Genomic DNA, 16115 nt, shown 5'->3' on the forward strand with positions numbered 1-16115 from the left:
TGAGCACTTCTGCCAGCTCCCTCAGTACCTTTGGGTGGATCCCATCTGGCCCCGTAGACTTGTGTTTGTCTAAGTGGTGTAGCGGGTCGTTAACCATTTCCCCTTGCATTATGGGGGCTTCATTCTGTCCCTGTCTTCCAGCTCAGGGGGCTGGGTACCCGGAGAACAATTGGTCTTACTATTAAAGACTAAGGCAAAGAAGGCAATAAGTACCTCAGCCTTTTCCTCAGCCTTTGTTTCCCCCTACATCCAATAAAGGATGGAGATTCTCCTTAGCCCTCCTTTTGTTGCTAATGTATTTAGAGAAACATTTTTTATTGTCTTTTACGGCAGTAGCCAGATTAAGTTCTAGCTGGGCTTTGGCCCTTCTAATTTCCTCCTTGCATAACTTCACGACATCCTTGTAGTCCTCCTGAGTTGCCTGCCCCTTCTTCCAAAGATCATAGACTCTCCTTTTTTTCCTGAGTTCCAGCCAAAGCTCTCTGTTCAGCCAGGTCGGTCTTCTTCCCCACTGGCTTGTCTTTCAGCACAAGTGGATGGCCTGCTCCTGCGCCTTTAAGATTTCCTTCTTGAAGAACGTCCAGCCTTCCTGGACTCCTTTGCCCTTCAGGACTGCCTCCCAAGGGACTCTGTCAACCAGGCTCCTAAACAGGCCAAAGTCTGCCCTCTGGAAGTCCAAGATAGCAGTTCTGCTAACCCCGCTTCTTACATCTCCAAGAATCAAAAACTCTAACATTTTGTGATTGGTATGCCCAAGACTGTCACCCACAAGTCCTTCTCTGTTTGCAAACAACAGGTCCAGCAGCGCGCCTTCCCTAGTTGGCTCACTCACCAGCTGTGTCAGGAAGTTGTCTTCCACAGACTCCAGGAACCTTCTGGACTGTTTCCTCTCTGCTGTATTGTATTTCCAGCAGACATCTGGTAAATTGAAGTCTCCCACGAGAACAAGGGCTAGCGATTGTGAGACTTCTCCTAGCTGCTTATAGAATATTTTGTCTGCCTCTTCATCCTCATTGGGTAGTCTATAACAGACTCCCACCATATCTGCCTTGTTGGCCTTCCCCCTGATTCTTACCCATAAACACTCAACCCGATCATCCCCATCATTAAGCTCTAGACAATCAAAACACTGCCTAACATACAGGGTTACTCCATCTCTTCTCCTTCCTTGCCTATCCCTTCTGCAGAGTTTATAGCAATCCATTGCAGCACTCCAGTTGTGCAAGTCATCCGACCATGTTTCTGTGAGGGCAACTATATCAGTTTTCCTGCTGCACAATGGCTTCCAGCTCCTCCTGTTTGTTGCCCATGTTGCGTGCATTGGTGTAGGTGCACTTCAGTTGGGCTATTGATGCCGTCACCTTTTTGGGGGAGAAACCCTAATTCCTATGTGACCATTCTCAGGTGCTTCCATGGTTTCTAACACATCCATAACCCTTGCGTCTTTGCTGCCACATGGATCTCCATCCCCTACCTCCACTGAGATGGCAGACCAAAGGACCTCGTGAGCACACCATCCCTCAAACATTGGCATGCCGCCCCCAGGCTTGGCAAGCCTGGTTTTATCCCTTTCCCCTTTATCCTTTTCCCCTTGTGAGAATTCTTATATCAGGCTAAGATTGCCGTTCGGTATTTGGCATAGACCTGTGTTTGACAAAGAGATTCTGGTTGATGACAACCTCTAGTTATGTTATATTTCTAGTGTTTTGTTTTTAACACACTGACAGTGGGTATGAATCTGTCAGGCAACCATCAACTAGAACTGGAAGAAAGAACAGGGGCTGAAAATCAGTGTAAAAAAGGTCAGGGAAACAATCCTTTGACAAGATGACTGAAGAGTTTTATTTTCTGAAAAATGAGGCTCTTTAAGATAAGCCCAGTCACCCAGCTATTCTGAAGGGAAAGACCCCTAAGTCTAGAAAATCATCATGTGAATGTGAAAGTCAAATAAAAAATTCTGTTAAATCTTGCACTGAAGGCATCAGGAAGTACATAATCGGGGGAAGGGTAAGAAAGATTTGATTAAAAAAAAAGAAAAAAACAACAGCAAAACACTATTATTGTCAGATCCCAAATACAAAGAGAAATTACTCTGCATTTAGGCAATCTTATAATGGGCATTATTTTTAAAGAAATATTCATAGGAGTGTTTTTGTGAGAGAGTTACTTTTTTGTATTCCAAAGATAATCGTTAACAGTTTCATGTAAATTTTGTGAGAAAATGGAGCTTTGTGCAAGTTTAGCAGTACTGTATTCCAACTATGGTAGTATACTGGCTCAGAATAAGGCCATCTGGTATTCCTGTTCTTCTTGTTATATTTTGTAGTTTATAGGCTCCGTATGTATTATGAATATGTATAAGTGGTTATATACACTAAAATGTAGGGATGACGAATGCTGTAGACTTAACCTTCTGGTTGCTGAGGTGAATATGAGTTTCAATACCTTATTATTTGACTGGTACTGTTTGCTGAAGGTAGCATGACAAAGGGACTTTAAGGTAAAAGGTGAGAAACACTACTTTAAAACCATCAGTGAGAAAGAAAAAAGATTAAATCTGCATATTTAGAAATGTTTGCAGCAAATTGAATTCTGAAATTCATATAGCTTTTAGAAACCCTTTTTTTCACACAAAGTAGGAGAAAGATGGGCTATTATGTCCTTAAAAATATAAAATACCACTTTACAACAGTACATCATTTTAACATAGGAGCTTGGTAATCTCCTGAGAAAAACAAAGATCAGACAAACGTATGATAATTCATGATCTTCAGTTCGAAGGTGTGTCAAAGAAAGCAAAATTAATCTATTTTTGTAATGGAGAGGTCCAGAATAATATAGACAATGGTATGTACTGTGCTGCTTTGTCAAAATGAGCAACAGAAATGCTTTGCAGACTGTATTCAAGTGAAAAAAATACAGAAATTTAAGAAATAGCCATGTGTTTGGGGGAAAATGCTGTATATTTCACACTATTTTTAGTAGAGACACATGCCTGTCAACAGTACAGTAAGACCTTTCCAAATTCTTTGTGATATATAGTAGCTCATTTATTTTCATTGTGTAGCCTTGTATGCATAATGTCCACTGGAACAGTGTTGTTATGAAACTTTATGGTGCAGCTTTGTCTTCCTGCAAAGTAAGATGCTTCTGCTCTCTGTCTAAATGGATACTTGCATGATACTAGTAATCAAGAAATTTGAGTGTTTTCTGATAATTAAATACAGCCACCGAGGCGAAGGGCTCCGGAGTGGAGGATCACACCGGGGGACCCTTCCTGAAGCAGCAAAACCGTGGCAAAAACCGCAAAGGCAAAAGCACAGGGGGTGAGAGGGTGCCCCAGCCCCCCCATTCCCCGAGCCGGAGGAGGGAGCTCCTGACGAGCGGCAGCTCTGACTCAGCGTGGGCGGGGACAGGAGGTACGGCGGCCAAACCCCCTCACATACAAGAGCAGCACCCAGGGAGCATGAGCGACCCAGAGCGCGGTGAACAGGATGTGGCGCATCAGACGGGTGTGGTGCGGCAGTTTACGCGGCAGTTCACGAGGGAGGTCGTGCAGGGAAGGTGAGCAGGCAGGGCGCAGTCCCCCTCCTGGCTCTAGAGGGCAACTCAACTAGTAGTTGTCGCCCTCCCAGAAGAGGACCAGCTATGGTTTCCACTCGGCCAAAAGCCGTCGCCAGAAGGAATGTGGCGACTCAGATGGAGCCCTCACGCAAGCATACAGCTGTCCAGGTCTCTGGCTGCAGGGAGTGCCTAAGCCTGTCACTTGTACCAGAGGATAGCAGAGACAACACCTGTGTGCGGTGTGACCAGGAGGATGATCTGCTCGGCCTGGTGGCAGAGCTGAAGGAGGAGGTGGAAAGGTTGAGGAGTATCCGGGAGTGTGAGAGGGAGATAGATTGGTGGAGCCACACCCTACCATCCCTGAGGCAAAGGCAGCAGATGGAGGCTCCACAGAAGCAGAGGATCCCCTGCCCTCTTGCCACCAGGCAGAAGGAGGGGACCTCAGTGACAGGGAGAATGGAAACAGGTCCCTGCTCGGGGTGCCAGGCAAACCCCCGCCCAGCCTCCCTCACCTTCCCCGTTGCCCTTACACAACAGACATGGGGCCCTGGAACTTGAGGGCGAGGCAAGCGAGGACGTAGACGAAGGTCCATCTAGGAGGTTGCCTAGGGTGAGGCAGTCAGCCCCATGCAGTATGACTGCCTCTGCTAAGAAAAAAAGGACGGTAATTGTCATAGGCGATTCCCTTCTGAGGGGAACAGAGGGCCCAATATGCCGACCGGACCCATTCCACAGGGAAGTCTGCTGCCTCCCTGGGGCCCGGGTCAGAGACATTACTAGGAAACTCCCTGGTCTGGTACGGTCCTCTGACTACTACCTGCTATTGGTTATACAGGCTGGCAGTGATGAGGTTGCAGAGAGAAGTCCTGCAGTGATCAAAAGGGACTTCAGGGCACTGGGGCGACTGGTTGAAGGATCAGGAGCACAGGTAGTGTTTTCCTCAATCCCTACAGTGGCAGGGAAGAATACTGAAAGGAACAGGAAAACACACCTGATCAACACGTGGCTCAGGGGCTGGTGCCATTGGAGGAATTTTGGCTTTTTTGATCATGGGGAGGTTTACACGGCACTGGGCCTGCTGGCAACAGATGGAGTCCAGCTGTCTCACAGGGGGAAAAGGATCATTGCTCATGAGTTGGTGGGGCTCATTGAGAGGGCTTTAAACTAGGTTTGAAGGGGGAAGGGGATAAAACCAGGCTCACTAGAGATGAGCCTAGGGGTGGCATGCCAATGGTGGGGGTGAAATCGATAGCCCAGCTCAAGTGCATCTACACCAATGCACGCAGCATGGGCGGCAAGCAGGAGGAGCTGGAAGCCATTGTGCAGCGGGAGAGATGTGACTTAGTCGCCATCACAGAAACATGGTGGGGTGACTCTCATGACTGGAGTGCTGCAATGGATGGCTATAGACTCTTCAGAAGGGACAGGCGAGGAAGGAGAGGCGGTGGGGTGGCCCTGTATGTTAGGGAGTGTTTCGATTGTCTAGAGTTCAACAATTGTGATGATGATAAGATTGAGTGTTTATGGATAAGGATGAGGGGGAAGGCCAACGAGGCAGATATCCTGCTGGGAGTCTGTTATAGACCACCCAACCAGGATGAAGGGGCGGATGAAGCGTTCTACAAGCGGCTGGCAGAAATGTCTCAATCGCTAGCCCTTGTTCTCGTGGGGGACTTCAACTTCATGGACGTCTGCTGGAAATACAACACGGCAGAGAGGAAGCAGTCTAGGAGGTTCCTGGAGTGTGTGGAAGACAACTTCCTGACACAGCTGGTAAGTGAGCCTACCAGGGGAGGTGCCTCGCTTGACCTGCTGTTTACAAACAGAGAAGGACTGGTGGGAGATGTGGTGGTCGGAGGCCGTCTTGGGCTTAGCGACCATGAAATGGTGGAATTCTCGATTCTTGGTGAAGTAAGGAGGGGGGCCAGCAAAACCGCAAGCATGGGCTTCCGGAGGGCGGACTTTGGCCTGTTCAGGACGCTGGTTGAGAGAGTCCCTTGGGAGACGGTCCTGAAGGGCAAAGGGGTCCAGGAAGGCTGGACGATCTTCAAGAAGGAAGTCTTAAAGGCGCAGGAGCAGGCTGTCCCTGTACACCATCAGAAGAACGGGCGGGGAAGACGACCGGCCTGGCTCCCGAATGGGGAGCTCTTGCTGGGACTCAGGAAAAAAAGGAGAGTTTACCGCTTGTGGAAGAAGGGGCAGGCGACTCAAGAAGAGTACAGGGATCTCGTTAGGTCATGCAGAGAGGAAATGAGAAAGGCAAAAGCCCAGCTAGAACGCAATCTGGCCGCTGTCGTTAGAGACAACAAAAAAAGTTTTTACAAATATATTAATGACAAGAAGAGAGCCAAGGAGAATCTCCATCCTTTATTGGATGCAGGGGGGAACATTGTCACCGAGGATGAGGAAAAGGCTGAGGTACTCAATGCCTTCTTTGCCTCAGTCTTTAACAGTCAGACCAGTTATCCTCAGGGTACTCAGCCCCCCGAGCTGGAAGACAGGGACGGTGAGCAGGATAAACCCCCCATAATCCAAGAGGAAGCAGTCAATGACCTGCTACGCCACCTGGATGCTCACAAGTCTATGGGGCTGGATGGGATCCACCCGAGAGTGTTGAGGGAGCTGGTGGAGGAGCTCGCCAAGCCACTCTCCATCATTTATCAGCGGTCCTGGTTAATGGGGGAGGTCCTGGATGACTGGAGGCTTGCCAATGTGACGCCCATCTACAAGAAGGGCCGGAAGGAGGATGCGGGGAGCTACAGGCCTGTCAGCCTGACCTTGGAGCCGGGGAAGGTTATGGAGCCGTTCATCTTGAGGGCGCTCACAAGGCATGTGCGGGACAACCAGGGGATCAGGCCCAGCCAGCATAGGTTCATGAGAGGCAGGTCCTGCTTGACCAACCTGGTCTCCTTCTATGACCAGGTGACCCTCCTAATGGATGAGGAAAAGGCTGTGGATGTGGTCTACCTGGACTTCAGTAAGGCCTTTGACACCGTCTCCCACAGCATTCTCCTAGAGAAGCTGGCGGCTCACGGCTTAGACAGGTGGACTCTTTGCTGGGTCAAAAACTGGCTGGACGGCCGGGCCCAGAGAGTTGTGGTGAATGGAGTTCAATCCAGTTGGCGGCCGGTCACGAGCGGTGTTCCCCAGGGCTCATTTTTGGGGCCGGTCTTGTTCAATATCTTTATCAATGATCTGGATGAGGGGATTCAGTGCACCCTCAGTAAGTTTGCAGACGACACCAAGTTGGGTGGTCGTGTTGATCTGCTTGAGGGTAGGAAAGCTCTGCTCTGCAGAGGGACCTGGACAGTGTAGATTGATGGGCTCAGGCCAACTGTATGAGGTTCAGCAAGGCCAAGTGCCAGGTCTTATACTTGGGCCACAACAACCCCATGCAGCGCTACAGGCTTGGGGAAGAGTGGCTGGAAAGCTGCCTGTCAGAAAAGGACCTGGGGGTGCTGGTTGACAGCCGGCTGAACATGAGCCGGCAGTGTGCCCAGGCGGCCAAGAAGGCCAATGGCATCCTGGCCTGTATCAGAACTAGTGTGGCCAGCAGGAGTAGGGAAGTGATCGTGGCCCTGTACTCAGCACTGGTGAGGCCGCACCTCGAATACTGTGTTCAGTTTTGGGCCCCTCACTACCAGAAGGACGTCGAGGTGCTGGAGCGTGTCCAGAGAAGGGCAACGAAGGTGGTGAGGGGTCTGGAGAACAAGTCTTGTGAGGAGCGGCTGAGGGAACTGGGGTTGTTTAGCCTGGAGAAAAGGAGGCTGAGGGGAGACCTCATCGCTCTCTACAACTCCCTGAAAGGAGGTTGTAGTGAGGTGGGTGTCGGTCTCTTCTCCCAGGTAACTAGCGATAGGACGAGAGGAGATGGCCTCCAGTTGCGGCAGGGGAGGTTTAGATTGGACGTGAGGAAAAATGTCTTTACTGAAAGAGTGGTTAAACATTGGAACAGGCTTCCCAGGGAATTGGTTGAGTCCCCATCCCTGGAAGTATTTAAAAGACGTGTAGATGAGGCGCTTAGGGACATGGTTTATTGGGCCTGGTGGTGTTGGGTTGACGGTTGGACTCGATGATCTTAGAGGTCTTTTCCAACCTTAATGATTCTATAATTCTATAAATAGTTTTATTGGTGATGGGACAGAGTATACCCTCAGCAAGTTTGCCACAACACCAAACCAGGAGCAGTGGCTGATATGCCAGAGCGTCATGCTGCCATCCAGAGGGACCTCAACAGGCTGAAGAAATAGAACAGGAACCTCATGATGTTTAACAAGGAGAAGTGCAAAGTCCTGCACCTGGGGAGAAACAACCCCATGCACTAATATATGCTAGGGGCCATACAGGTGGAAAACAGCTTTGCAGAAAAGGCCCTGGTGGTCCTGGTGGACACCAAGTTAAACATGTGCCCTTGCAGCAAAGGCGGCTAATGGTATCCTGGTATGCATAAGGGAAAGTGTTGCCAGCAGGTTGAAGGAGGTGGTCTTTCCCCTCTACCCTGAGTACTGGTGAGGCCACACCTGGAGTTTCTGTCCAGTCCTGGGCTCCTCAGTACAAGAGAGACATGACATACAGGAGAGAGTCCAACAAAGGGCAGCAAAAATGATTAAGGGATTGGATCATTTCTTCTATGAGGAAAAGCTGAGAGAGCTGGGACTGTTTAGGTTGGAGAAGGGAAGGCTCGGAGGGGGGATCTTATCAATGTATATTAATACCTGAAGGGAGGGTGCAAAGAGGATGGAGCCAGAGCCAGGCTCTTTTCAGTGGTGTCCAGTGACAGGACCAGAGGCAATGGGAAAAAACTGAAACACAGGAGATTCCATCTGAACATCAGGAAATGCTTTTTCACTGTAAGGGTGATCAAGCACTGGCATAGGTTGCCCAGGGAGGTTGTGGAGTCTCCTTACTTGGAGGTTTTCAAAAGCTGTCTGGTCATGGTTCAGATCATGTGCTTGTTTAGGTAAATGCATAAATAAATTACTACTGAAGCGGAATTAAGTTCCTATCTTTTTTTTCCTTTTTTTTTTCCCTAGTAAACAAAGTCCCTTACCAATTCATTATGAAATCAGTTTAAGGCCATCCCTTGTCTTCACTGGCAACTGGATCAAGTCTGTACTAAATCTACATGCAGTAGTAATTTACATGACTCCATCTTTGCAGCAGTAACGTTATGTCCTCATAGAATCATAAAATGGTTTGGATGGGAAGGGACCTTTAAAGATCATCTAGTCCAACCCCCCTGCCATGTGCAGTGACATCTTCCACTAAATCAGGTTCCTCAAAGCCCTGTCCAACTGACTGTGAACACTTCCAATGATGGGACATCCATAACTTCTCTAGGTCACCTGTTCCAGTGCTTCACCACCCTCATTGTAAAAAATTACTTCCTTCTATCCAATGTAAATCTATGCTCTTTCAGTTTAAAACTGTTATCCCTTGTCCGATCACTACAGGCCTTGATAAAAAGTCTCTCTCTGTCTTTCTTGTAAGGCCCCTTTAAATATTGAAAGGCCGTAATAAGGTCTTCCCGGAGCTTGCTTTTCTCTAGGCTAAACAAACCCAACTATCTCATCCTTTCTTCACAGGAGGTGTTCCATCCCTCTGATCATTTTTTGGCCCTCCTAACCTCCTCTAACAGGTCCATGTCCTTCTTGTGCTGGGGATCCCATAGCTGGATGCAGTACTCCAGGTGGGCTCTCACAAGAGCAGAGCAGAGGGGAAAAAATCACCTCCTTCGAACTGCTGGCCATGCTTCTTTTTGCACAGACCAGGATACAACTGGCTTTCTGGCCTGCAAGCACACATTGCCGGCTCATGTCCAATTTTTCATCCACCAATATCCCCAAGTCCTTCTCTGCTGGACTGCTTTCAATCCATTCATCTCTCATCATCTTCAGAAGGTCTCCTGACAGATGTCATTTGCTTTGGAAGTGAATATTAAAGTGTTTTAATAACACGCCAAAAGTTTTTGCTTGTTAGAAATAAATAACAAGTAATTGTTGCATTCAAATAGTTACAAAATCCATACACATAGTGTATAACTCACTTTCAGTGCTTTACTAAGATGCTTTATTCAACAATAAAAGAAAACCTTAAGCAAAAATAAAAATCTGTCTACATATAGATGCCTATGATGTAAATAAATATGTGTATGTGTCTAGTGAGCCTGGCAAAGAAACATCCTTCACTTCACAAAATGAAATTCAGGGGAAAATTTCCAGCTTAATTATGTCAGCTGTGTATGAACTTTGAGGCTTGGTGAAATCCAGAGTCATGTGGTGTATTTGTTTAGAAAAGTGTCCTAAAACTAAAAGCAAACAAATATGTTCAAAAAACAAAAAAGAAAAGTCAATCCTGTAAGATTTTCTTTTAGAAAACATGTTTAGTCCCTGAGGGTTCAGATCCTGAGAAGCTCACCAAATCTAATTTGGGCTTGATCAAATCCTTAATTAGCAATTAAGCGAAGAGGCTTACGAGAACAATAATTCTATCATACATTTATAGTTCTATAGGCTAATGTATTTACACTAATATTCATCAGAACCAACAAAGTATTTAAGCATACTTCTAACTGGAGAAATTGTATTTTCCTAGTGTCTATAAGTTACCATGTAGCCTACTTGATTATTATGTATAACAAAGTTTATATATATACACACACACACACACTCTGAAGTTCATGTTCTCCTCTAATTATTTGTACAGATGAACAAATCTGACTCTTGGCACATATCCTTGTCATGTGCAAGAAAGAAGATTAAGCTGACAAAGATCCTTAGCTTAATCCTGGTATCTCTTCATTCAAACCCAAGGCACCCAATCCTAACACTTTCTACTGCAGTTTGCAGCTTAGAATCTGCTCATTGATACCTTTTACATCTCAGCAGTGTTAAAAAGTTCTGCTCTCCAGAATACAGTGCCCTCACTCCAGGAGTGGAATTGGTATGGCCAGAACGTTTTGTGGAAATATAGCTATAAGAGAGTAAATAATTGTTTTGAGTCCCCTGAAAACCATCTCCTCCTCCATGAGGAGATATAATGAGATATAAGACTATTGCTTGATAAGCTGCTTAAGCTGAACCTGAAGAATCCACTTACCCAGTTAGTTCAATTCTTATTTATATAACACAGAAAAAATGGGTAGTTTTATTAGGACTTTGTCTAGAATAAGGGATATCCAGTGTTTGATACTGTGTTGTTGAGAACTCTTTGACAAATAAATCTTTGTTCTCATCCAGGTTGCGTCAGTGCACATCTGTACCACACAACAGATGGTAATGGAAAAGTGATGTAAATGGTTCAATTTTACTGTCTGCTTTGTATGATTTAGCACTGTCCACAAAAGGTGCTGCCTACTTCTTCATGGCTGACATCTTGGGGAAGCAATGAATTTTGCTTCTGCCTGCTTGTGTAAGGCACTGAAATGTATGTTGCTTGTTTTCTTCTTTGCCTCACATAGAGAACTTATAAATAGGTCTGATCAAAAAGATTTGTGACAGAAAAATGAGTTTTAATGTAAAGTTTGAATTGAATAGCTAATGCATTCTGCAGATTTCATTTTCCATAAAAGTCAGCAATTCCTGAAAATAAAGAAATTGTAGGCTGATCATCATTTGAGACTGTGTTCACCAGTTTAAGAGGATGCTGTATGTAATGCTTTCCTCTTTTAAATGCTGCTTTATTGACCATCATGGAAAACATATTTGTTGAAGAAAATAAATAACATATAGCTTACATTTCACAGGTTCTAAATTATAATCTGTTATGCTAAATAAGGCTTTACGTGTTTATGCTGTTGTGGTAGTCTAGTGAAAATCAACTCTTATACTATTATATTTTTCTTAACTTTCTTTTTCCCTATGATAGGGCTTAACACCTTATCAGGTCCTTATCACCTTGTATTTTCATCAAAGAAAGCTTGATTAGATTTCTTCATAAGGTTGCAAGTAATGCTCACTCAGGCAAGTCAGAGCAACTGTGAAAAAGCTTTTTTTACAGTATTACTCCTAACTCCCTCTTCTATACTTAAGATTCTAGGTAATCCATTTTAGTTGAAATAATAACAACAACAACAACAACAATAATTTTTAAAAAACAAGTTAATGAATATCCCTACTTGCAACAGTTTTTACTGAAGTAGCTGGATTCCCTAAAGGACAGCAATTTGCAAGCACTTCAGTGAGTGAAAAAGTTTAGTTTAGAGTCACATATTTTACAAATTATTTTGTCCCAGGAATAACTAAGTGAAATTAGTTATTTGATATGTAACATTGTAACTCAAGGAAAATATATCTTACTCTGCTAGAGGAAAATATATTCAGAGATCAGTTGCTTTTCTGTCGTCTCCTGTGGATCAAGGAGACTTTTGTTTTGTATATTTGTCTACATAGGTATGTTTAGTATATTCATATATATGCATAATACACATATAGAAAGATACATAGATACGGTCTTTTGCGGATGTTTACACTTGTGCTGAACAATATATGTTCAATTTACCACACTGAATATGTATTAAATTCATAAGATGTCCTAGATATTTTAAATTGCTAGAAAAAAGTTATGATTTGTTATGTATTTTAAAAATGCTAATACTTCTGGTGATGGAATTACTGCATTTCTTAGACGTCTAGAATTCAAGATAATTCTGTGGATTAATTTCTCTGTTTAGGGAATATCAATCTCCTACTGAAAACAAATAAACAAAAACATGCCAAGCACTCCCACGGTCTTTTCCTCACCCATCCATACTGCTGAGAAGAAGATGATCTCACAAAAGTCTGATGACACATGCACTTGACTTTACATACACATGTAGGTCCATCAGATGTAATGGGTTTGCATTCATGCATGACATTAAAAACCTGCACAGAGCTTTTCAAGACTTAAACCTAAAAGATCTGTCCTTTAGCAGCATTGGTCTCACTGTTCTTAGTCTTCCCACCTGTGAGATTATACTATCTTTGGGATAGACTAGCACTCTCCATAGCCAAAATCAGCATCAGTCAAACATGATTATTACTTCTGAGAATCTCTCTTCTACCCTGTGACTAACTGTCTTGACACTGATCAGCTAATGGAAACTTCCCTCATTCTGTACCAGATTCTCTTCAACTATTTAAGGAGAATTGTTATCAAAGAAATGCTCTTCATCTTTGTAATACCTACAGCTGTGGAGATTATTCCTGTAATTAATGTGTCATTAAACCATTGAAAAACTTTAAATATGACTCCCAACAACTTTGGTTTCAATTATGTTTTAATACAGTTTTCCTAGCTTAAATTTACTCACTATCTCTGAGAGAAAAACTACGTGTTATTTCTAGTAATTCTGCTTGCAGTTCTCTATATTACAGTATTTAATATGTTTGCCAAATGCTTCAAAAATATCAACTAATCCTGTAAGAATGATAAGTATGTCTTTTTCATGAATGAGGAACTTGAACTGCCAACATGACAAGCAAAAGGTATGTGGTATGACAGTGGATTCATATCCACTAATATCAAATAACAATTCACTAGTTTCTAACTTGATACTCAACTGAAACTTTCACAAGTTTTTTAAATCTCTCTGCTCACAATTAAAAGCAGAAGTAATGACACTTTATAAACACTATGTTTTGTTGCATGTCCTTTATTACAGGAAAATAGATTGAACCTGTAACAATACAGTGCAAAAAACTTTTTCAGAACTTACTGAACAGTTTATTTTATCCTTTTAAGGTTTTAATTCACTTGTCTCCATCTAATTCTGAACCTCACAGAGTCTGTCAGCTTTGAAGCCTTGTTCATCTTCCTGCAACTGGATTTTTTTAATTTGTTCAGTATAGATGTCCTATATTGAAAGTGGTAATTGTGAATTACATATAATGAGTCTGTGTTGTTATAACTTTCTCTTTGTTTCATTTTTAGCTCCATGTGGTGGGCATTTTTCATCTCCCAGTGGAGTAATCCTCTCTCCAGGCTGGCCCGGGTACTATAAAGATTCCTTGAATTGTGAGTGGGTGATAGAAGCTGAACCAGGACACTCTATCAAAATTACATTTGAAAGGTCTTGGCTATTATTTTTCTTATTTAATATTTTCCAGTTTTTACCCAGAAGCAGGAGTTTATTAGCTCTGTCACAGCATTAATTTGCACTATGTCTAAAATGAAGCAATTGTATTATCAGGTAGGATTTTCCAAAACACCTTAGTGCCTTCAGAGCATAAATTTTATCTTTAGTGCAATTTCTGCTTTGATGCACTGAAAAGCTTTTGAAATTCCTACCCTCTTGCATATATGTAAACCTGTCTGGCCCAGTTAAAAATTTTGTCTAGTGTTTTGGTTTTTTTGACCTTCACATCCTTTCTTTCTGGATTTTCTAAGAGGAAGGGAACAGTTCTTACTAATACACATTTCCTGCAGAGTGACATCTTAACATTACATCAGTTTATCACTTGCACAGTAGTTTATTTCCTTTTAATCTCCCATCTTCCTATCTTCCTATGGCTTCTGTCTTATGACATTGCATACGTGTGAGGTTCTGCATTCCATGACTGTATGCTAAAGTGTTCCTGTGCCATGGAGCCAGAGATGTAGGAGAAAAGATAGAGATCTATAGACTAAGCAAATAATAACTATTAATTTTTGTGATTTCAGAGGTTTCATAACAACTTTTTCATATTTTGTTTTATGATTGTGCATGTATACTCTAAAGAGTTTACTCCTGTTGTACAGGCACTCCTGTTGTACAGGCATAGCTACGATAGGTAATCTGTTGGATTTTTGTTACAAATCAGTAGCTTTTTAGGCTGAATTGAAATGATAGAAGTGAGAAATGTGAGTGCCATTCTTCTTTGCAATGAAGTGTTTATCGTGAAGCCTAATTATGAGTATTTAAATACTAGGGATGTTAATCAGCAAACTACTGATTGGAGCACTAGTCACATTTGACTAATGAGTATACACTGTGCAACAGGTTATTCTACTCATATCCTGACACTGCATTGAGTTGATAGGGTGTCTCTTAGAAACAAAGATGAATGTTGTAAATATTAAAAGCAGCTTTATCTGTTCAAATAAGATTAAAAAAGTGTGCGTCACCTCTTGTGTTAAAGTTTGTTTCTCTCCTGTCTGCTTGAATGAATTTTTGTGAGTCCTCCATAAGAATAGACCTCACATAGTAATGAAGCCATCCAGGTTAATTTAAGAATAGTGACTAGTTAAGTGGGAAAGAACATTGGAGTGGTCTTACATGAGCACAAAGTATTTTTTATTCAGTTTCCTGTAAATCCCTACTGTTTTTTCACACCAGGGAATAACCAGGTGATGTATATGTAAATATATCAGATAAGTTGATCGTCAAGAGGAAAGGTATTCAAGAAAAAAATTATATAAGCATCACCCTTATAAATTAAATTTAAATTGATCACTTTTCTGAGCCAAACGACCAAGCAAAGGCATTATACATAATCCCCTCTTCAAATGTCTTTCAGGTCATCCCACTAAAAAACTGTCCTCAATTTCTTTTTTCTTGGGTGCTTACTCATTTTTTTCATCTCCTTATTTTTCTGCTGTTTGTGGTGTTATATGTACTCTTTGAGCAACAAGTACTTATGAGAGGATTTCTGTTATGTCTTTGGAAACTCAGCTTAATTTCATCATGTCTTGACTGGACTGGTAGTTACTTTATGTTTATGAGGTCAATGCCTTCTTACACTTTCTGTCTTAAGTATGTTTTTGATAATGTAACTAAGAAAGCAGAGCAAGACTAAATTATCTGTTTCCAAGATTGCTTCTGTTTTGTTTGGATTAGTGGGAAAAACAAGTACTGGAAAAAGCAAGTTATTGCCTAGTAGCTTTTTAACAACATATCATTGTGAGTTCATGTGGGAACTAGCAAAAAAAGAAATTTTCAATTCTCCTGCTTTTAGGCTTATTATGCTTCATTTCTGTAATTCCTTATTACTTTATTTCTGTGCTCTTTTCTATGTTACTTCATAGGACTGGGACATGGATAAAAGAAAACACATGTTTTGGAGGTTTAATTTGGCTTCTCATCTTTCACCAGACTCCTCTAGATCTTTAGGCTCAGACTCATGGGACATAAATACTGAATTATAGAGCTCTTCAGTACATTGGCATTAGTCATGCAGTTCCTTGAATGGATTTCACAAAGCCGAATTAGGCATCTAAGTGAATCAGAGAGAGAATTAGGAATATCTGAAGGGTCCTTGTAGGATCCTGCTGTTAATTGTTTCTTTTTAATTCTGAAAAGGTTTTTCAATAATCCATCAGAGAATCCGTTAAAGCAGTGTGATTGATGTAAGGTCTGTCATAGCAAGAAAAAGAGAAACCATTGTCAAAATACCAAATAGGTGTTTGGGATTGCTGATACCATCTAAAACAAGACAAGCAAGGAGATATCTAGCAGCACTGTCACACTCAGCTTTTCCATGACAGAGAGAGCACACATGCTGTCTCTAAACAGGCACTTTGCTTTATAGTGCTTTCTAAATAGGATTTTAATTTTTTTTTTGCCATAACTTCTGCCACCACTTTGAACTGAG

The 16115-nt window shown here is 42.7% G+C and overlaps 1 protein-coding gene across 1 annotated transcript in view; it reads left to right on the forward strand.

The window, feature by feature from the left end:
- CSMD3 (CUB and Sushi multiple domains 3) overlaps positions 1-16115 on the forward strand; it is an 823344-nt gene that overhangs the window by 454908 nt on the left and 352321 nt on the right. The window contains exon 17 of the mRNA XM_076329214.1: positions 13477-13615. Within this exon, the coding sequence (XP_076185329.1) occupies positions 13477-13615 (139 nt within the window). The remainder of the gene's footprint in view (positions 1-13476; positions 13616-16115) is intronic.

Source organism: Aptenodytes patagonicus, chromosome 2 (assembly GCF_965638725.1).
Source record: "Aptenodytes patagonicus chromosome 2, bAptPat1.pri.cur, whole genome shotgun sequence".
In the NCBI taxonomy this organism is placed as follows: domain Eukaryota; kingdom Metazoa; phylum Chordata; class Aves; order Sphenisciformes; family Spheniscidae; genus Aptenodytes; species Aptenodytes patagonicus.